This window comes from Cervus elaphus, chromosome 33 (genome assembly GCF_910594005.1).
Source record: "Cervus elaphus chromosome 33, mCerEla1.1, whole genome shotgun sequence".
Taxonomy (NCBI): Eukaryota; Metazoa; Chordata; class Mammalia; order Artiodactyla; family Cervidae; genus Cervus; species Cervus elaphus.
Window position 1 is genome coordinate 2,987,203 of NC_057847.1, and position 22,295 is coordinate 3,009,497.

The 22,295-nt window shown below is 41.7% G+C and overlaps 1 protein-coding gene across 2 annotated transcripts in view; it reads right to left on the bottom strand.

The window, feature by feature from the left end:
• The window catches only part of CYFIP1 (cytoplasmic FMR1 interacting protein 1), a 100,040-nt gene that overhangs the window by 44,886 nt on the left and 32,859 nt on the right, over nucleotides 1-22,295 (bottom strand). For both annotated transcript variants that reach the window (XM_043894426.1, XM_043894427.1), the window contains exons 7-13: nucleotides 18,976-19,072; nucleotides 18,751-18,879; nucleotides 11,155-11,259; nucleotides 9,271-9,362; nucleotides 6,767-6,884; nucleotides 1,322-1,444; nucleotides 341-466 (exon numbers count right to left, since the gene is read on the bottom strand). In XM_043894426.1, the coding sequence (XP_043750361.1) occupies nucleotides 341-466; nucleotides 1,322-1,444; nucleotides 6,767-6,884; nucleotides 9,271-9,362; nucleotides 11,155-11,259; nucleotides 18,751-18,879; nucleotides 18,976-19,072 (790 nt within the window). The remainder of the gene's footprint in view (nucleotides 1-340; nucleotides 467-1,321; nucleotides 1,445-6,766; nucleotides 6,885-9,270; nucleotides 9,363-11,154; nucleotides 11,260-18,750; nucleotides 18,880-18,975; nucleotides 19,073-22,295) is intronic.

The window sequence follows — 22,295 nt, forward strand, 5'->3', positions numbered from 1 at the left end:
CATGCAGAGCTGGGAACCACACAGCTGTGAGTGGGGTTCCTCTCCCGCCAACACCCAGGTCTCAACTCACTCCTCTTGTGTTTGCCAACAAAAAGCTGCTGAGGCTCCCAAGCTCTCCCCAGAACACGCCCTGATCTGGCTCAGGGGAGTGTCTATGCAGTGACCAGGAACCCACAACCTGTTTTAATCTCTATTCTGACATCTGTGACAGATTCAAAGAGCTGCCCTACACAGATGAAACTGCATAAAACAAGTAGTTCATTCATGTTTTTGCCTTTCTTTGTAAAGCAAAGACAGTCTGAGGTCAGAATCAAAGGAGGAGAAGGCAGGCAAGCCATACCTCCACCAGGGCGAACTTCTCCTCGCTGGTGTAGTTGTAGCGGGTGGCACGCTCATACTCCTCAGCATTGTCAGGGCAGTCCTTGTTAGAGTACTTGTCCGTTGGGTGCACAAGTTTCCATGAATACTGGTGTGATCAAAAAGAGGGGCAACAGTCACATTGAATGCAAAATGTTTAACTGCTGGTCTGACTTACAGGACTACTGCCAAAAGCTACAAAGGTCAAAGGTCAGCCTCCTCTTGTTCACTGAGTCTGAGAATCACACACAGGCATGAGTGCTTGCATGCACACACACACACAATGCATGTACACATGTGCACATGCACACTACATATGCATGCACACACAGTCCATCTCCATAAAACTGCAAAACATTCTGGAAATGTGACTTCAGTTTCAAGTAATGCATCAAAAACTTAAGAAATACATCAGGTAAAATGGTCTGGATATTTTATGTGGAATATCTAAGACTATAAGCACTTTATCACCATTTCTAAAAGAATTAGCCTTTCAAACAATCAAGTATCCATCCAAATATAAAAATTCTTGTCTGAGCAAAATAAACAACGAAACAGAAAAATCTTCTGACTTATGAGTATCCAAACCTTTTTATGCATCATAAACCACTTTACTAATCCTAAACAAAAGAAACTGATGGCTAGAAATACAAAGTGTTCTCTTTTTAAAAATGAGAATTAAAAATCATCATAACAATACAAATGTAATTCTACCAATGTGTTTTAAAAGATAAGGACCCTGAATTCTAATATATGTAAATGAAATGTACATTGAACCATCTTAGAAACATAAATTAATATATACTCTTATTTCTAGTGCCAAAGATAAAAAGCCAATTTGTTTTTGATCCAATGGCCAAGTTAAAGCAGAATATAGTTTAGTCAGTTTATTGACAAGTTTAGGAAGAAAAGCACTTCTAATTAACTAGGGGGTGCATTTCCAAATAAAAGTGAGAGGGCCCACCACTTCCATCACATGAGCACTCCACTGGGACAGCAGCTGAAGACCTTGAAGAGCCAAGTCAAAGAGCTTCCGGTATTCAGCGTCCGTCTTCTGAGCCTCCTGGCGGCCTGAGCCCGTGACCACCTAGAGATGATACAGCATTAAGAAGTCACCAGTGTCCAGGAAACCACTTATCAAACCCATTCGAGGAGCCTACTCCAAATGTACACTGGCAAAAGTAGTTCTAAAAAACCAGCTATTACTTTAGATGATGCTAGGGAAACAAATTATTTTAATAACTGATACACAGAGCAAAGGAATCCAGCTCTGGAAGGAGCAAGGAGCTGAGGGGACCACCAGGCTGAGCCTCAGTCATGCCTCAAGGCAGTGGATGCAGCTGTCCACATCCCAGACAGTCAGCTGGATCCCCCAGCAGACCTCAGCATGGCTGCCCAGGGGCCAGGTGGGCCTGGAGAACGGGAGCTGTGTTTGATGGGGCCTCTAATCTGGCAGTGTACAGGACACACAGGGGAGAGGTCATGGCAAATGATGGCACAGAAAATGAGGGTGGACGTAGGCGCGAGAAGGGGGATGGCCACGTCAACCACTGCAGCTTATACACGGAGGCACAAAACCCTGGGAAAATAAGCCACTACCGCTAATGAGCAAAGAGGGTAAAAGTGAGCAGTGACCAGCTGTTTACTACTAAGGAATACATACTTGGTTCTTTAGGTGTGATGCAATTATGGTTATGTTTTAAAAGGGCTCTTCATTTGTTAGAGACACATGGGAAATATACTCAGAGGGAGTGCTATGTTATCTTGCAATTGCTTCAAGCTAACCTGGAGGAGTAACTGAAAAGGGATAGATGATGAAGCCTAGTGTGGCATCTGAGGGGCCAGGACTTGTCTCTTCATTTGTGTGCTTGAAAATTTATGTAATGGAGAACTAAAACACAAATAATAAAAATGGAACCCTCCTACACTGTTGGTGGGAATGTAAGTTGGTGCAGTGACTATGGAAAACAGTATGGAGATTCCTTAAAAAAACTAAAAATAAAATTTCCATATGATCTAGCAATCCCACTCCTGGGCATATACTTGGACAAAATTATAATCCAAAAAGATACATGCAGGGTACTTCCCTGGAAGTCCAGTGGTTAAGAGTCCACACTTCCCATGCAGGCGGCACAGGCATGATCCCTGATCAGGGAAGATCCCACGTGCCTCGCTGCACGGCAAAAAAAGATACAGGTACTCCTATGTTCACAATAGCAGTATTCACAACAGCTGAAACACATGATCATATGACTCAGCCATAAGAAAGAACAAACAATACCACTCGCATCAACAAGATGCAACTAGAGATTATTATACCAGTAAACTAAGTCAAACAGAGACAGACAAACACCATATGATACCACTTACATGTGGAATCTAAAATACGGCACAAATGGACCTATCTACAAAACAGAAACAGACTCTCAGACACAGAGAACAGATCTGTGATTGCCAATCGGGAGGTGGGTGGGCCTGGGAGTTTGGGATTAGCATGTGTAAACTATTATTTATAGAATGGATAAACAACAAGGTCCTACTGTATGGCAAAGGGAACTATATTCAACATCAAGCGATAAATCATCATGGAAGAGAATATTAAAAAAGGAATGTCAGTATGTGTATAACTGAGCCACGCTGCGGCACAGCAGAGATTGGCACAACACCGTAAATCAACTATATTTCAATTTAAAAACGCGAGTGTGGTGCTGGCGTAAGGACAGACATGAAGGTCAATGGTACAGAACTGAGAGTCCAGAAATGAAGCCTCAGGATTATAATCGACTGGTTCTCCCTACCCAGTTTTACTGAGATATAACTGATACATACACAAGGTGTACAATATGCTTTGATTTGATATGGGTTTCCCTAGTGGCTCTGACGGTAAAGTATCCGCCTGCAATGCGGGAGGACCTGGGTTCAATGGCATGGAAACCCACTCCAGTATTCTTACCTGGAGAATTCCATGGACAGAGGAACCTGGTGGGCTACAGTCCATGGGGTCACAAAAAGTCAGACACGATTAAGCGACTGAGACAAGTGCAAATCCTGTGAAATGACTACACAATAAGCTAACATCTACCAACTCACAGTTACAGTTCTTTTTTTTCCTGTGATGAGAACTGTCAGGATTTACTCTCCCAGGAACTTTCAAACATATAATACTGTACTATTTAACTACAGTCACCATGCTGCATATTACAGCCCCAGAAATTATTTATCTCATAACTGAAAGTCTGTACCTTTTGGCCATCTTTTCTCATTTCTTTTACCTCTTGCCTCTGGCAACCACCAGTCTGTTCTCTGTATTCATGAGTTTGGTTTTCAGATGCCACACAGAAGTGATATCACACAGTATTTGTCTTTTTCTGTCTGACTCACTTCACTCAGTGTGATCCCCTTAAGGTCCATCCACACTGTCACAAATGGCAGGACCTCCTTCTTTTGTATGACTGAGTAATGGTCCATTGTGTACTATACATCACATTTTCTTTATTCATTCACCTATCTGTAGGCTGTTTCTTTGGTTTGAGTATCATAAATAATGTTGCAATGAACACAGAAGTGTACAGTCAATTGATTTTTGATGAGGGTGCCTTCAGTGGAGAAAGAATAGTCTTTAAAAAACAATACTGGCAAAACTGGATATCCACATACAAAAGAATGAACTTGAACCCCTAAATTATATCATACTTAAAAAGTAACTTAAAATGGATCATAGATCTAAATATAAGAGCTAAAACTTCTACAAAACTCTTAGAAGAAAACAAGAGGTAAATCTTTCTGACTTGGGTTAGGCAACGGTTTGTCCATTATGACCAAAAGCACAACCAACCAAAGAAAAAACAGATAAAAGTGGACGACACCAGGGATTCCCTGGGGGCTCAGCAGTGAGGAGCCTGCCTGCCAGTGCAGGGACGTGAGTGTGAGCCTCAGGCCAGGAGGATCCCACCTGCCCCAGAGCAACCACGCCCGTGCGCCATAATCACTGAGCTTGTGCTCTGGGGCCTGCGAGCCACGACCAGCGAGCCACATGCCAAAGCTACCGAAGCCTGCGTGCCCTAGATTCTACGCTCCGCAACAAGAGAAGGCACCACAGCGAGAGCAGCAGCCTTGAGAGAAGCCCCTGCGAGCCGCAGCTAGAGAAAAAGCCTGCACAGCAATGAAGACCCAGCACAGCCAAAAGTAAACAAAACAAACTGGACCACATCAAAAATAAAAAATGTGCTTCAAAGAGCATCACTGAGACAGCAAAAAGCCAGAAGGACAGGAAAAAGACAGAAGATAGAACTCCAAAAGAACAAGAGAAAATATATGAAAATCACATGACAGATAACAGAATATTAAGAACCTAATAGTTAAAAAAAAAAAAAAAAGATAATACAATTTAAAAATGGGCATATATTTCAAGAGACATTTCTTAAAATTGGCCAACGAGTACATGAAAAGATATTCAGTTTCATTAGCCATTAAGGATATAAATCCAAACCACAACCAGGTACCACTTCACATTCACTAGGACGGTCAGAATTTAAAAAAAAACAAAAAGAGAAACAAGGGCTGGCGAAGATGTAGAGAAATCAGACGCCTCACAGACTGCTGGTGAGAATGTAAAATAGCGCAGCTGCTTTGAAAACAGCTTTGCAGTTCCTCAAATGTTCAACAATGAGTGCCATATGACTCAGCAGTTTCATTCCTAGATATCTACCTAAGAGAAATGAAAACTTACGTCCACACGAACACTTGTACACGGATGTTCACAGCAGCATTATTCATAATGAACCAACAAAATGTGGTATGTCCAAGCAATGCAGTATTATTCAGACATAAAATTATTTTAAATATTATAAGCCAAAAAATTATTGATGCAGGCTATAACATGGATGAACCTTGAAAATACAATGTTAAATGAAAAAAGCCAGTCACCAGAGAGCATGTATTATATGATTCCATTTATACGAAATGTCCAGTAGGTAAATCCATAGACAGAAAGTAGACTGCCAGGTGCCAGAAGGAGGGGAATGGGGAGTGACTACTAACGGGTGCAGAGTTGCTCTGGGGAGGCTGACAGTGTTCAACAAGACTGTGGTGACAGTTACAGAACTCACTAAATATATCTTTGAACTGCATAATTTAAATGGGTGCATTGTCTGATACGTGCATTATGTCCTCATAAATCTGTTTAAAAATAAACTGAGCAAAGCTTTCAAAGGTAGATCTCCTTTCTCTCGTTAAAACCATCATCTGATTATAAGGGCATTATGGCAGAGCTCAGAAGGCAGACAGGAACCACGCCTGCTGTCAAATGCTCCATTTGGAAAGGCAGACATGAGCTCTCTGTGCTGTTTGAGAGCGCCTCATGAACTCAGCTGACAACTACATGAAGTGCAGAGGGCTGGCCCCCGGCTCTTCTCGGTCGGCCGCCACCTGGGGTCTGCAAGGGGGTAACAGGCCCTGAGCGTTTCGGCTATCTTTCAGTCATTTTGGTTACATATTGACTAGTGCTTGTGGTTGAGGGATGGAGTTCTCATTGTCCTGCAATGGGCAGAACCAGCATACAGAGTTCTTCCTCCAAATGTAATGGTCCTCCTGAGAACCCCAACATACTACAATCTCAAAAACCAGACCTCTCTATGTGGCCCCAAGTCCCTAGGTCCCTCTACACCATTTGCAGCACCCATCCACGCCACTGACCACTGCTCTGACACTGATCTGGTGTCTCGTCTACTAGGACGTGAGAAATGACCCTCCCATTGCTGCTTCTGCTCCCTTAGACCCCTGACCCACCCTCCCCATGTGAGTAATGCTGGCTTGGAGCCAGGCATGCAGCAGGTATGGGCAGTGTGACTGGCCCAAACAAGGACACAGAAAACCCAGCTGCAAAGTGGGGGGAATTAACAAGACCCGTGGCCCAAGAGAGAGCACTACCTCCCACACCCATCTTCAGGCCTTTTTCTGGGCACTTGATGTTTCTTCCCATCAACTTGGAAGCTCTTGTACTTCCTCCCTCTAGACAGGAAAGGGCACAAGTCAAAACCACCCCTTCTGCTCCTGATGTCTTCCACTCCACTCTCCTTTCTCCTAGCAGTTTGGAACCACGGAACTAGACTAGAAAATGCACTTAATTCATGGTCCCAACTCAGTCATTTTTTGGGGATCACTGCTAATATTTTTCCAAAACAAAAGAAGATGCTTTTTTGGACAGCTGAACAGATCCAAACAAACTCCATTATATTCTATCTGCACTGCCTCATCCATTACAATGACAGCTTGTTAAGTACATAGTACTTAAACTATGCTTCTCAAAGTAAATGAAAGGTGTAAAATTCAAACTAAATTTGGGTGCATAGAATACAAGGACATCTGACATGGTGTTGCCTGGTGTGCACTGCAGGCAGAGGCCACTCACCTCGCTATTGCTGTAGCGTGCCAGCTCCGAGATGAAGCGCATATGGTCCTCCCGAATCTGGACCATCTGCTCGCAGATGTTGTACTGTGGGCTGCTGCTGGAGGATGTGCAGGTCCATCTGGGGGTAAAGGGGAAATGTGCGTGACCTGAGGGACACCTGCAAGGCAGGCCCACCCCCAGCCCAGCAGGCCTGCTGAAGCTGAGGTTGAGGTGTAGAGCAAACGCGGCATCCTCTGCATGGTAACAGCTGGGTCTGCCTCAGTTCGCCGTGTCGGGTCAGAATACATGGCTGTATTCTGGAAAAGGAACCGTAATTTCTCCTTAATCAGTAAACTACTTTCCACAAAGCTGAGAGTTGCTGGATGCAAGATACTGCGTAACCCTTCCAGAGCCCCTTGACACATTGCTGCACAGTTGGCAGGAACTAATATTTCTTTATTATTCACATGTGAAAATATAAACTAGTACAAAACAAGTCAGCCAAAGACTCAGGAACAAAAGTTATCCTTGATGGGAGAGTTCAAACTGACATGACTTGGAAATTAGACAGTGTTGCCATAACTAACTACATGTACAACACACCATTTCAGCAGCAAACAGATGTAGTCAAAAGAGTGGAAAAAAAGGGTGTCAAAGCTTAAATCGGGAAAAAAAAAAAAAAGATGAAATCTGTTGGCATTCTTGGGCAGAAAGCATGGGTCTTCGGGCTCAGAGCAGTTCTCCTGGTTTCCTCACACTCAGCACCAACTTGTACAATGTTTCTAACAAGTTTGCCCCCTTCGCCAGATGGAAAGGATGCAGATTACCAATTTTCAAGATGATCAGTACACTATCTCCAGCAGCATCACTTTAAACTTTGATTCCACTGTAAGATGACGTGACGATTACAGAGGCACTATCAAGGCGGCTCCTTGAGTCTGCAGCAAGCACACAGGCCAGGCCCGTGCCAGGGTCCACTCTCAACACACTGGCCTTCCCTGCAGGCCCCAGACAGCATGTCCACCTCAGGAGAGGCACACGTGTTATCAGATTTATCGGCAAAAGTGTTAGGAAATAAGCTGGCACAGGAGCCAGATGCCAACATCTTCCACTTGCACCAACCCCCAGGGGCCAGACACAGGTGCTAGACTGTTGGGCTGAGCTCTCAGAGCTGACTGCTACAGGCTTAGGCATCTGCCTCAGTGGCTGTGAAACACAGAAATTAACTGGTAATGATGGCCAATGACGTACACCAGATCATACTAAAAACAAAGTATGCAAAACTCCTTGCTTCCTGATTCTTTCATTGATTTCACCATTACTTATGCTATAGAGATGATTGTGTTTGTTCCAGTAGGAGGTGTACACTGCTAACTTACATTTAGGCATTTCTATTTATACCATGGAAATCAGTACACCCTCCAAATCAGAGCTCAAGTCGATGTTGAAAGGAAGAGAGGGTTCGGTCTAGTGAATGTGATTTTGAGGAAGCTCAAAATATCAGATTTAATGGCAGATGTGTTAGGAAATAAGTTGGCACAGAGGCTGGCAAGCTGCATACAGCACAGACCCAACGTGACCAGTTTTTATGTGCCCCAGAGCCACACAAATGGTTTTTACAGATTTTAAAGAGTAATGAAAAAAAAAAAGTAACAAGGGATAAGAGTATGTGACACATGTGGCTAGAAAGACATAATATGTTTATAATTTGGCCTTCACAGAAAAAGACTGCTAACCTCTGAGTAGCCAGATTGAGGTGCAACTGTATTTTTCAAAACCACGGCTGAATGGAGACCACGGATCTGGTGAAAGTCAACAGAAGCATCCTATGAGACTCAAGTGACTACGTGGAGGGCACAATAAAAAGAATTATATATTTACTATCACTTGTAACTAAAAGCTGCAGATTCTATATAAACAGGGATTGGTCAACTGTCTTAGCACAGGCCCAGAAAGTAAGCACTTTACAATTTGGAGGCTACACTGTCTCTGTCATATCAGCCGTAGAGCCATCATCTTAAAAACAAACAAACAAAAAAAACCTCTTTAAAAATGGAAAGACCATTCTCAACAACTGAGACCTTGCGAAAATAAGCCTGGTCGGGTTCTGGCCCTCGGGTGATAGTTCTATAACCTCTGTAAGTTGCATACAAACATCCAGCCCCTTCCCAGCAGACTGGTTGTTAAGCTTTTATCAGCACCCAGAGGATTTGTTTGTACTTCCATATATGTGACCAACACTGTCTAACAGAACTCTTTGGGATGATGAAAAGTTCTCTATCTGTGCTGGCCAAAACAGTAGACCCTAACGATTAGATATCTGAAATGTGGCCATTCTACTAAGAAAATAAATTGCACTTGTAAATGCATTTAAATGTAAACATCTAGACACGGAAAAGACTACCATATCAGGCATGTGACTGACAATGTCAAAGGTGGCATCTCTGGATAGATAAGCAGCATGTCAGGAACCACAGTGAGAACACTGAAGAATGCTCTGACTGGGCAACTCACTCTCTGCCTACCGAGATTTGTTTTCCTCATAGTGGGCGCTGGTCTTGATGTACCGGGCCAGTTCTATTTGCATGTCTCCAAACAGCGGAACCACCTGGAGTTGCTGTATTCAAAGAATAAAAATAAAAAACCCAGGGTCATTATATATTGTATTTAGTCACCAAATACAATCTAAGGAGAATGAGAAATGCTAATAATCACTGCGGGTTGAATGCTATTTGTGCAAATCACTTACTGCAAAAAAGCTGTAAACAACTTCTACATTCACTTAAAGAACCAATTCAAACATCAAAATTAACCTATCTTGTTGCTAGAACCATGGTCATTAAAAAAAAACAAACTGCATTTCTATATACAAGAATCAATTAGAAAAAACTAAAGAGAAAAAAATTGCAATAGCATCAAAAAATAAAAGTATGTATTATTAAATCTAACAAAATATGTTAAGACTTCAAAACAAAATATTACCAAAAATTCTAGAAAAAATTTTAAAGTTCTAAGTGAATAGAGAATTATGTTAGGTTCATGTATTGGAAAACATGGTATTTTAAAAATATCCATTTCCCCTAAATTGATCTACAGATTCAACAGAATGCCAAACAATATTCCAAGAGGAAAAATGGCTTATGGGTAGTATGTGCATGTGTGTGTATGTGTGTGTGTAAATCAGCAAGTCAATTCTAAAATATATTTCACAAGATAGACGGACAATGCTCAAGACAACTGTGGAGAACATAACTTGACGACCTGCTGGAGACTTATAGCAGCTAATAGCAGCACAGGTGCAGACCAGTGGGGCAGAGAAACTTAAGGCAGAGTCATTCACATAGAGTCACCTGCTTTATGACCCAGGTGACTCCTTAGAGCAAGGAAGGGAAAACAGAGTCAATTAGATATCCAAGACTGTCAACCCCCTATCTCACAGCATACATTACATCTAGATTATAGATCTAGATGGAAAAGGAAATGATGATGCTACTAGATGGTAATGCAAAAAAAATTCTCAAGATTAAGAACCTCAGTTCACCAATGACTCTTCAAGAAAGTGAAAAATAAGAGCTACATCGGGGAAATCCATGTATTTTAGAACACATGTATCCGACAAAGGACACATACCCAGAAGACGTAAAGAACTACAAATCAACATGGAAAAAAAAGAATGAGAGACTTGAAAGGACAGTTCACAAAGAGAACATACAAAAGACTAATAATACTGTGAAAAGCAATCAGGGAAACATCAACTAAACCACAAGGAAACACTAACCAATAAAATCTCAAAGACACACAGGTACACCCTTCAGGATGCCCCCTTCTTCCCAAAGAATGACAGAGCCAAGTGTTGGTGACGATATAAAGCCCCAAGAAGGCTCACTCATTGCTGGTGCGATGCAAGTCAGCACAGCCATGTGAGGGAATTGTGAGGCTGTATCTACTGCACCGAAAACGTCCATTCTATTAGAGGAATACGCAATCCACCACTGGGCACTCATCAGTAAAAATGTGCACAGACGTGCACAAACCAGCACTATTCAGACAAGCCAAAACGCAGAAACAATCTCATGTTCATCACAGAATGGATAAGTAAATTGCAGTTTAGTCATAAAATGTAGAGTCATACCACAATGAAAAAGTAAAAACTATGGTTGCAGGTTCCCATAGGGATGATCTGACAAAGTGTGCTTAGTCAGACACAAAAGAATACATATGGCATGATTCCTTTTGACAAGGTTCAAATTCAGGCAAAACTGCTACAAGGGCAGGAGACAGTCTACTCACACCCACCCACCTGCCAACATTGCATTTCCTACTATGGACCAAAGTCACAGAGGTTGACCTCCCGAAGCTCAAACTGCATTCACTTCAATAAGAAGGTTTACTTAGAAACAGCAACTCACCTTGAAGTATTTGTCTATTTTGGATAAGTTTATTCTTTTCTTGGCATCTAGTTTATAAATGTTGCTGACACTTCCATCCATCAAATATAGACCAAATCCCATGACCTGAAAATCACAAAATGGCACATAAAAAGCTTAGACCTGCAGGTTTAATTATCCATAAACACACTGCTATAGTTCATAACTTTGAAATGACAATTCATTCTTATTTCAAAAAGCACTTTTTAAAAAAACTGTAGTTGACCTACAACCCTATATTAGTTCCAGGTGCACAACAAGTGAGTTGGTATTTCTATACATTCAAAAATGATTATCATAATAAGCCTAGTTACCACTGGTCCACCACACAAAGACAGACAGTATTAACAACGGTATTTCCAAAGCAGTACATTTCATCCTACGGACTCACTTATTTTGTAGCCAGAAGTCTACACCTCTTAATCTCACCTATTTCATTCACTCCTCTACACCACAGTTGGGAAATTCCTGTCTGTTCTGTTTCTATGAGTCTGTTTCTGTCTTATGTTTCTTCATTTTTTTTAGATTCTACATATAAGTGAAATCATATGGTATTTGTCTTTCTCTGCCTGATTTATTTCAGCTAGCACAATACTCTTTAAGTACATTCACAAATGGCAAGATTTCATTTTTTATGGCTGAATAACATTCCATTATATCTAAATATATATCTATGTAGATATATATAATCTTCTTATGCAATGTACACTTAGGCTTTCATGTCTTGGATATTGTTAACAATGCTGCAAGTATCTTTTTTAATTAGTATTTTTCTTCATATAAATATCCAGAAGTGGAATTGCTGGATCTTATGGTAATTTTTTTCATTCTCTGAAGAACCACCATATTGTTTTCGGTTGTGGCTGCAGCAATTTGCATTCCCACCAGATTTCAAACTGTACCAGCATTCCCTTTTCTCCACCTGCTTGCTAGCAATTGTTATCTCTAGTCTTTTCGACAACATCCATTCTGACAAGTGTGAGAATGATACTTCACTGTGGTTTTGATTTAAATTTCCCTGACGATGAGTAATATTGAGCATCTTTCCATGTAGCTCTTGGTCATCTCTATGTCTTCTTTGTAATTAATGCAGATTCATATTCTCTGTCCACTAAAAAATTTTTTTTCATATTGAGTTGTTCAAGTTCTTTCTACATCTCAGATATTAACCCTTCGTTGAATATACTGTTTGCAAATACCTTCTTCATTCAATATGTGGTCTTTTCATTTTGTTGACAGTCTCCTTCAAAGTTTTTGAGCTTGATGTAGTCCCATTTGTTTTTCCTTTGCTTCCCTTTTCTGAGGCGACAGATCAAAAAATATATATATTGCTAACACTAATGATGTCAGAGCTTTCTTTCAGGAATTTTGTGGTTTCAGTTCAGTTCAGTTCAGTAACTCAGTCATGTCCGACTCTTTGCAACCCCATGAACCACGCACGCCAGGCCTCCCTGTCCATCACCAACTCCCGGAGTCCACCCAAACCCATGTCCATTGTGTCGGTGATGCCATCCAACCATCTCATCCTCTGTCATCCCCTTCTCCTCCTGCTCTCAATCTTTCCCAGCATCAGGGTCTTTTCAAATGAGTCAGCTCTTCGCATCAGGTGGCCAAAGTATTGGAGTTTCAGCTTCAACATCAGTCCCTCCAATGAACACCCAGGACTGATTTCCTTTAGGATGGACTGGTTGGATCTCCTTGCAGTCCAAGGGATTCTCAAGAGTCTTCTCCAACAACACAGTTCAAAAGCATCAATTCTTCGGCGCTCACCTTTCTTCACAGTCCAACTCTCACATCCATACATGACCACTGGAAAAACCACAGCCTTGACTAGATGGACCTTTGTTGGCAAAGTAATGTCTGTGCTTTTTAATATGCTGTCTAGGTTGGTCATAACTTTCCTTCCAAGCAGTAAGCGTCTTTTAATTTCATGACTGCAATCACCACCTGCAGTGATTTGGGAGACCAGAAAAATAAAGTCTGACACTGTTTCCACTGTCTCCCCATCTATTTGCCATGAAGTGATGGGACCGGATGCCATGATCTTAGTTTTCTGAATGTTAAACTTTAAGCCAACGTTTTCACTCTCCTCTTTCACTTTCATCAAGAGGCTGTTTAGTTCCTCTTCACTTTCTGCCATAAAGGTGGTGTCATATGCATATCTGAGGTTATTGCTATTTCTCCCGGCAATCTTGATTCCAGCTCATACTTCATCCAGCAGGCATTTTGCATGATGTATTCTGCATATAAGTTAAATAAGCAGGGTAACAGCATACAGCCTTGATGTACTCCTTTCCCTATTTGGAACCAGTCTGTTGTTCCATGTCGAGTTCTAACTGTTGCTTCCTGACCTGCATACATGTTTCTCAAGAGGCAGGTCAGGTGGTCTGGTATTCCCATCTCTTTCAGAATTTTTTCCACAGTTTATTGTGATCCACACAGTCAAAGGCTTTGGCATAGTCAATAAAGCAGAAATAGATGTTTTTCTGGAACTCTCTTGCTTTTTCGATGATCCAGCGAAAGTTGGCAATTTGATCTCTGGTTCCTCTGCCTCTTCTAAAATCAGCTTGGTTTAAGGTCTTAACAATTAAATCTTTAATCCATTTTGAGCTTGTTCTTCTATATGGCATGAGAGAGTAGTCCAGTTTTCCCAGCACCACTTGTTAAGAGGCTGTCTTTTCCCTGTCACATATTCTTGTTTCTTTTGTCACAGATTAACTGCCCATTAAGTGAGTTTATTTCTGAGCTCTCTGTCCCACTGATCTATGTGTCTGTTTTTGTGCCATATCACCCTGTTCCGACTTTGTGGTATAGTTTGAAATCAATTACATCAAACTGGAGTGTGATACGTCCAGTTTTGTTCTTAAAGCTTTCTCTTATAAGATTGTTTGATTATTTGGGGTCTTTTTTGTTTCCTTACAAATGTTATAATTATTTGTTCTAGTTCTGTGAAAAATGCCACTGGTACTTTGATAGGTGTTGCATCAAAACTGTAGATGGCCTTGGGTGGTATGGGAACTTTAATGATGTTAATTTTTCCAATCCCTGAAACAAAACAGATCTTTCCATTTGCTCACGTTGTCTTCAGTTTCTTACAACAACGTCTTATAATTTTTCAGAGTCCAGGTCTTTTACCTCCTTGGTTAGATTCATTCCAAGGTTATTTTATTCTTTTTGATACAACTATAAATGGGATTTTTTTTAAAAAAAATTATCTTTCAGATAGCTTGTTGTTGGTATATAGAACCACAATGAATTCCTGTATATTATTTTACCTCCAGCAACTTTACTAAATTCGTGTATTAGTTCCAAAAGCTCTTTGTGGGTATCTTTGGGATTATCCATGTATAGTATCATGTCATCTGCAAACAGTAACAATTTTACTTCTTCCTTTCCAATTTGGATTCCTGTAATTTCTTTTCTTTCTCTGACTGATGTGGCCAGGAGCGCCAATACTAGGCTGACTAAAAGTGGTGAGTGAGTGGGCATTCTTGCTTTGTGCCTGATCTTAGAGAGGACGCACCTTCACTGCCGAGTACGATGCTAATGTGGGCTTGTCATACACAGCCTTCATCATGCCGAGGTATGCTCCCTCTATATCCACTTTGTTAAGATGCTTTATCATAAATGGATCCTGAATTCTGTCGAGTTTTCCCCACATCTTTTGAGGTAGTCATATGATTTTTATTTTTCAATTTGTTAATGTGTTATCACATTAATTGATTTGCAGTTATTGAATTATTCCTGCATCCCTGGAATAAATCCCAGTTGATCATGGTGTATGATCTCTTTAATGTACTGAATTTGGCTTGCTAATATTTTGTTGAGGATTTTTGCATCTATGTTCACCCATAATATGGGACTGTAATTTTTGTGTGTGTGATATCTTTGTCTGGTTTGATATCAGAGTGACGATGCCTTACAGAATGTCGAAAGCCTTCCTTTCTCTTCATTTTCTGTGGTGGGGGTGGGGATATTTTGAAGATAGTTGTCAACTCTTCCTTAAATGTCTGGTAGAATTCACCAGTAAAGCCATCTGGTTCTGGGCTTTCATTTGTTGGAAGTTTTTTGATTACTGATTCAATTTCATTAGTGGTAATCAGTCTGTTCATATTTATTTTCTGTTTCTTCCTGATACAACTTGGTAGAATGCACGTTTCCAGCAATTCATCCATTTCTTCTAGGTTGTCCATTTTATTGGCATATAATTGTTCATAGTAATCTCTTATGACCCTTTGTATTTCTGTGGTGTTGGCTGTAACTTCTTTTTCATCTCTGATTTTATTGATTTGGGCCCTCTTGCTACTTTTCTTGAGGAGTCTAACTAAAGGTTTATTGATGTGTCTATTTTTTGAAAAGCGAGCTCTTAGTTTTACTCTTTTCTATTATTTTTAGTCACTATTTCATCTATTTTTCAGTCCAATCTTTATTTTTTCCTTCTACTAACTTGGGGTTTTGCTTATTCTTTTGCTAGTTCCTCTAGGGGTAAGTTTAGATTGGTTATATGAAATTTTTCTTGTCTCCTGAGGTTTATATTGCTATAAACTTTCCTCTTAGAACTGCTTTTGTTATGTCCCACAGATTATGGAACACTGTGTTTCCGTTTTCATTTGTCTCCAGGTATTTTTAAATTTCTTCTTTGATTTCATTAGAGACTCCTTAGTTCTTTAGTAGCATATTGCTTAGCCTCCACGTGGTTGTGTTTTTTTGGGGTTTTTTTTTTTCTTATAGTTGATTTCTAGTCTCATAGAAGCTGAAGCTCCAATACTTTCACCACCTGACTCGAAGAAATGACTCATTGGCAAACACCCTGACGCCGGGAAAGATTGAAAGCAGGAAGAGAAGGGGACAACAGGGGAGGAGATGGTTGGATGGCATCACTGACTCGATGGACACGAGTTTGAGCAGGCTCCAGGAGCTGGTGGTGGACAGGGAAGCCTGGCGTGCTGCAGTCCATGGTGTTGCAGAGTTGGACACAACTGAGCGACTGAACTGAACTTGCTTCTTTATAGCCTGGCATCAACTTTTCCTCCTTACTGATGTAACTTTGGTCTGGCATCCACTTCCAGGACAGTCCTGTCTCATCCACATTACAAACCTGCTCTGGTAAATATAAGCCTTCATCAATAATTTTTCAAAGCATTTCAGTAAATTCCCAGGCAGCTACCCTATCTGCACTAGCTATCTCGCCACTTGCTTTTATGTTGTAAAGGATGACTCTAGCCTTGAACGGATGAAACTAGCCATGGCTGGCATTAAAAGATGTACCCTCTGAGTCTTTACTGTGGTTCGTCCTCCAGTCTTCACAAAGGCTTTTAGCTTTCCTTTGAATCAGCATTGAGTGGCTGACCCTGCATCTACACACTGAGAAGTTCCTCCATCTCCTCTATCATTTTTCTATACTTCTTTGACATTATTGTTGACATCACAGGCACAGTAAGCTTCCACGTTTCATGATTTTGTCCTTGTTCTTTAGAATTGTGCTGTTAAGTCTTTGTTTTAGACTATTTTGTCTGATATAAATATTGCCACCCTAGCTTTCTTTCCACTTCCATGAAATATCATTTTCCATCCCCTCACTTTCAGTCTATGTGTCTTTAGATCTAAAGTGAGTCTCTTGAAGGCAGCATACATATGGGTCTTATTTTTTAACCCATTCAGCTACTGTGTATTTTTGACTGGAGCATTTAATCCACTCACATTTAAATTAATTATTGATAGGTACTTCCCTGGTGGCTCAGCAGTAAAGAATCTGCCTGCCAATACAGGAGACACGGGTTCAATTTCTGTGTCAGAAAGATCCCCTGGTGAAGGAAATGGCAACCCACTCCAGTATTTTCGTCTGGGAATTCCCATGGACTGAAGCAGCCCACAGTCCATGGAGTCACTGAATCAGACACAATTAGCAACTAAACAACAACATGCTTATTGCCATTTTATTCATTGTTAAGTTCTTGAGTTTTTCATAGTTCCTATTCATTCCTTTCTCCTTCTTTTGCTCTCTTCCCTTGTGATTTGATGACTATCTTTAGTGTTAGGTTTAGATTTCTTTCTTTTTTTGTGTATCTATTATAAATTTTTGGTTGTGGTTATCATGAGGTTGATATATAGCAACCCATATATATGTATATATATGATTATTTTAAGTTACAATCTCTTAAGTTTGGACTCATTCTAATAACTCTGCATTTTTACTCCCCTACTGCTTAATGTTTCTTTAATCATGTTTTATATCTTTTCTATATCCCTTAACTATTTATTATGAATTTAGGTGACTTTACTACTTTTGTCTTTTAACCTTGCTACAAGTTGATCTACTACTTTTACTGTTTACTTGTCTTTTCCAATGAGATTTTTCTTTTTGTAACTTCAATATTTCTAGGCTTGGTAAAAAGTATTTTTAAAAGCCCCTCAGAAATTAATAGCTAGCCCTTCACATGCAGCTATTTTATGTCACCGCTTGTTTCCTCTTACATGTAGACACATCAGCTCCCCCTCTCCTGAAGCACAACGCAATAATAACGTGAATTTCCAAAAGCACCTATTGCCAGGGGGCTCGTGTACCAACAGGTGCAAACAGAATGTTCCCAGTATCATAAAGCACTCCACTGGACAGTGCCCTTTTTCTCTGACCGTCCCCCTCCCGCCCCATGCTGTTCTCCTACATGGAAGAAATCCTGGAGCTGGGCCCACTTGCTTGGGGCCAGCAGGACATCCAGCACAGGGTCCCACAGAGCTGCCCTCTATGAAGGTAGAGAGCAGAGTGAAGAGAATGGCAGAACCATCTCCTCAGAGCTACTCAGTTTTCCTGGGTTCTCTCCAGTGTACACATTATTAAACTTTCATTTGATTTAAAAAAAAAAACCAGATTCTCATTTTCCCAATGAGAAGCATCATTGAAAACCTCCCCAATTTGAAACAGAGCAATAATGAGGAATATGTTAAATGGCATGATTCTTGAACAACAAAAGTCTACTACAATCATGGTGACGTGCCTGTATGCTAAGTCGTCTCAGTCATGTCCAACTGCAATGCTATGGATTACTATAGCACGCCAGGTTCCTCTATTCATGAGATTCTCCAGACAAGAATACTGGAGTGGGTTGCCATGCCCTCCTCCAGGGGCTCTTCCCAACCCAGGGATCAAACCCACGTCTCTTATGTCTCCTGCACAGACAGGCGGGTTCTTTACCAGTAGAATAACCTGGGAAGCCCAATCATGGTGACACAGTATACTAAATTTCTAGGAACTACCTAAAATCTGGCACAATCTCTGTTACAAGAAGCTTTATGCTGAGAAAAGTCCTTGACCAAAACCTCCTTATCTACAAGCACCTTCTCCAGGGATGGGCATGAGATCTACCAGGCATTGGGCTCAAGCTTGGGACACACTCACGGGAATACGTCAAGGATTTGTAGTGCAAACTGCATGCAGGGTGGAAGATGCTATATGTACACACACACACGCGAGCATGAGAGAAAAGGTTGGCAAAACAATCACAAAGTTCAGCCCATTCATGGAAAGAAGGCTGCCCCTTTCTCATGGTGCTGTTGGTAGTCTTCCCTCAACACATGTACCTTGAGAAGCATGTGTTTCTCACTGGGCGTCAGGTACATTCTATTCTCATAGTAATCCACACAGAGATTCACGATGTCTGCTAGGAGCTCTTCATAACCAGAAATCACTTCAAGCTGCTGCTGCAGAGACTGAAACACAGGGTGAGATCTATGTCACTGACCACTCTCTGCCCCTCTGCCCCCTAGCAATGTGCCCCATCAGCCAGAGTGGCAAGTGTGAGTTACTTGTGTGATCTTGTTGTGGTTGGCCAGGAACATGGATAGATTCTGTGATTCCTGGATGGACTGTGGATCTGCCATTTTACGTAAAAACTGAGCAGCCCTATAAAAGAGGGGGAAAAAAGGGTTAATCAACCAACATGCTTAATGATGTTAAAAAAAAAAAAAAAAAAAACAGCCTGGGAAGATCAAAATTACTTTACTACTGCTACAGTTATCTGCAGAAATGTGCCTCACAGACGCTGGTTTCAATTTCAGCCTCCTCCAGCTTCTCCCCTGAACTCCAGGTAAGTCTCTCTGCAATGTGGACAGCTCATGACCCCACTGTCCGTAGCTGAAGGACCTCCTCAGAGATGTGGAGCACCACTCACAGGTTCTCCTAAGGGGCACCGACACAATGGCCTCTCACGTTGGCTCCATCCCCAAGTCTGAAAAAGGCTGACACTCCCTCCGTGATTCCATTGCTGAGAGACACAGATGGCTAGCACCGTTTAGGTTCTCTGTCGAGAAACTTATGGGCAGCCAGACCTCCCACCAGTCAGGGACCACCCCACACACAGTTCTGTGCCAAAGGTCTGAGACAAAATCCTTACTCCACCACCAATTTGCAGCTCCATCTTGGACAAACCTAAAGAGCTGGTACCAAGTCTAACATGAGGAGTGGGTTTTCCCACACCATCAAGCAACAGTCTAACACCAGCTGGGTGGCCTGCAATGAACTCAGTTCTGACACTGCGGGAAGACAGCATCAGACCCCATGAGTAGGGCAATGTATGGGAAAGAATGGGGGCTTCCATGACCTCGGCAATCACCACTCCACCAAACTTCCACATGTTCACCAACCTGGAAGCTCTCTGAACCCTGTCCTTCGGGTCTTTAATGGAAGATTCCTCACATAAACGTGTTTGATTAGATTACTGGACGCTGGCAGTGGGTTCAACCTCTAACCGCTCTCTCCCCTGAGGTCAGGAGGGTAGGACTAAAAGTTTCAACCCTCCAGTCCCAGGGCTGATTCCTCTGGTGACCAGCCCCATCCTGAGGGTACCTAGGGGCTTTCCAAAATCACACTAACATAACAAAAGAAACTTTATTGTTTTCATCACAGGAAATTCCAAGGGTTTTAGGAGTTGCGTCAGAAATGAGGATGAACACACACTTCTTATTATAAATCAATACATACCCCCTGAATTCTCCTGACTCTCACCGTATCTGAAAAACAAGACCTATATGACCGCCTCACAGGCTGACAAGGGAACGGTGGACACAGAAGGACCTGGACACTGAGGTCCAACGATCCTGCACAACACGTGCTGAGTCTCTAGCTTTTACCAAGCAATATGAAAGCACATAAGAGGACTCTGCACATCTAGGGCCCCCCCAAAAAGTTCAGGACCTGTCTGTGCAACCTAAAGTTGCACGGTTTTACTAAAGAAAAGCTTTCATGACAAAGACTAGTAACCTACCCCAACTGTCATTTCCTTTCCTTCCTGCTTCAAAATAAACCCTGAGTTTCTACAGTGCAGCAGTGTGCCTCATCTCCACCAGGGATCAACTGCTCAGCCATGAGATATAATGCAAAACTTTGTAAGGCGCTTGAAAGTTTACTGATAAGAGATATTGTGGGGCCCTCAACTCTCCTTCCTTCCTGCTGACCTGAAGGCAGAGACGACACCTGGAGCTCAAGCAGCCATTCTGGGCTACAAGGCAACACACAAAGACAGCAGGAGCCCTGGTTCCTGGACGGTGCAGGACCCACTTAGCGGCAGGCCACCTACATCAGGGCATTTCAGGTGAGAAATAAACCGCAATCTTGCTTATTTCTGTCAGTTTTTTTAAAAAAATATATGCAGTAAAATAATATTAACTAGCAAGTTTACATTCTTTTTTAAAGAATGTATAGTGTTCACTTTATTGACTTGAGTGATTGTTGAAGATGCAAGAATGGAAATTAAGCAAAGGACCAAAAATACCTGTTTTTATTTTCCTTAAGCCTCACCATGACAATATGGGTTATCTGGAACTTATACTTAGAAGAAGCTGTAACTACCAGCTAGGTGCAAATAAAGTGTTTTTTGATTTTTTTTTTTTTTTTTTTAATAAAAAGGGTTTTGAATGTTGACTCTGGGTGTTGAGGGCTGGGGATGAGTAAGGGTTATTGTCTGGGAAAGTGAACCAACAGAGGGTCCATAACAGAGATCATAGCAAGAGGATGCTGGAAGGATGAGGGGTGCCTCAGCCCTCTTCTGCGCTCAGGGGAGCCTGGGTGGCAAAGATGGTGGGCAACTTCTGAAGGGGGTGCCCAGGGGCCCTCCAATGGCCTTCCACAGAGCAGTCCCATCGTTAAACTGTTTTCCAGATTGGGCTTTGAAATAAAGGTGCTACTGCTGAGAAAGAGAAAAGAAACCTTTTTAAAATGAAAAACCACTGGTGCTGTCTACCTCCCCATGTCTCTGATAGAGTCAGAAAGGCTAAGAAAGCTGATCAGAATCATGCAACAAGGGATTTGTGCCATCAGGAGCAGAAGCTGTCCTCCTGGACTGGGAAGCTCAGATGCCCCATGCTCCACCAAGAGTCCCACACACTTGAGATCCCCGAATACTGGCATCAAATGGAGACAACTCCAGACTCTCCTATTAGAGAGGAGTTAACAGGACAATTCAAAAGATGTTGTCATTCTGAAGATCTACACTTGCATGCAGAGCCGACTCTTGTAATGAACGGAACACCTGAACTTATTTCACACGAACAAGGCTTGAAGTCTGGGAGATCTAGCTCCACCCCCACTGCTGACCCAAGCTCAGATCTGTTTCGTGCTGCATCTCAAGTTAACTTCATTTTAAAGACACAGCAATGGTTGCATGATTTTAGATGTGTATTACGGTTCAGGGTAGGCTGCCCCCAAATATGCCACTGTGGCATACTGATTTATTCTGAATTAGTTACTTCAACAGTTGCAAGTACATTCTGACCTTCTCTGTGGCCCTGAAAGCGGGAAACAAACCTTCCACATGAAAGGTAACCTCCTTGTACCAGGAGGTCAGGAGGCATCCTCATCACCAGAGGCTGTGTGAACAACCTTCCTACCTCCTCACTCACTGACCACGCCAACTCAAACTTCTCTGTCTTATCAATTCTTCACAGGTTACTTTTTCTTTGTTTAAAAGGTTACTTCTTTGGGTCTCATATCTTGGGACCCCCCCCCACATATTTATTAAATTAAATTTGTTTTGCTCTTAATTTCTGCTTTCTTAAGGGTGGTTCTCAGGCAAGAACCTAGAAGGGCACAGGAAAAATTACTTTTCTTTCTCTACAAATGAAACCACAGC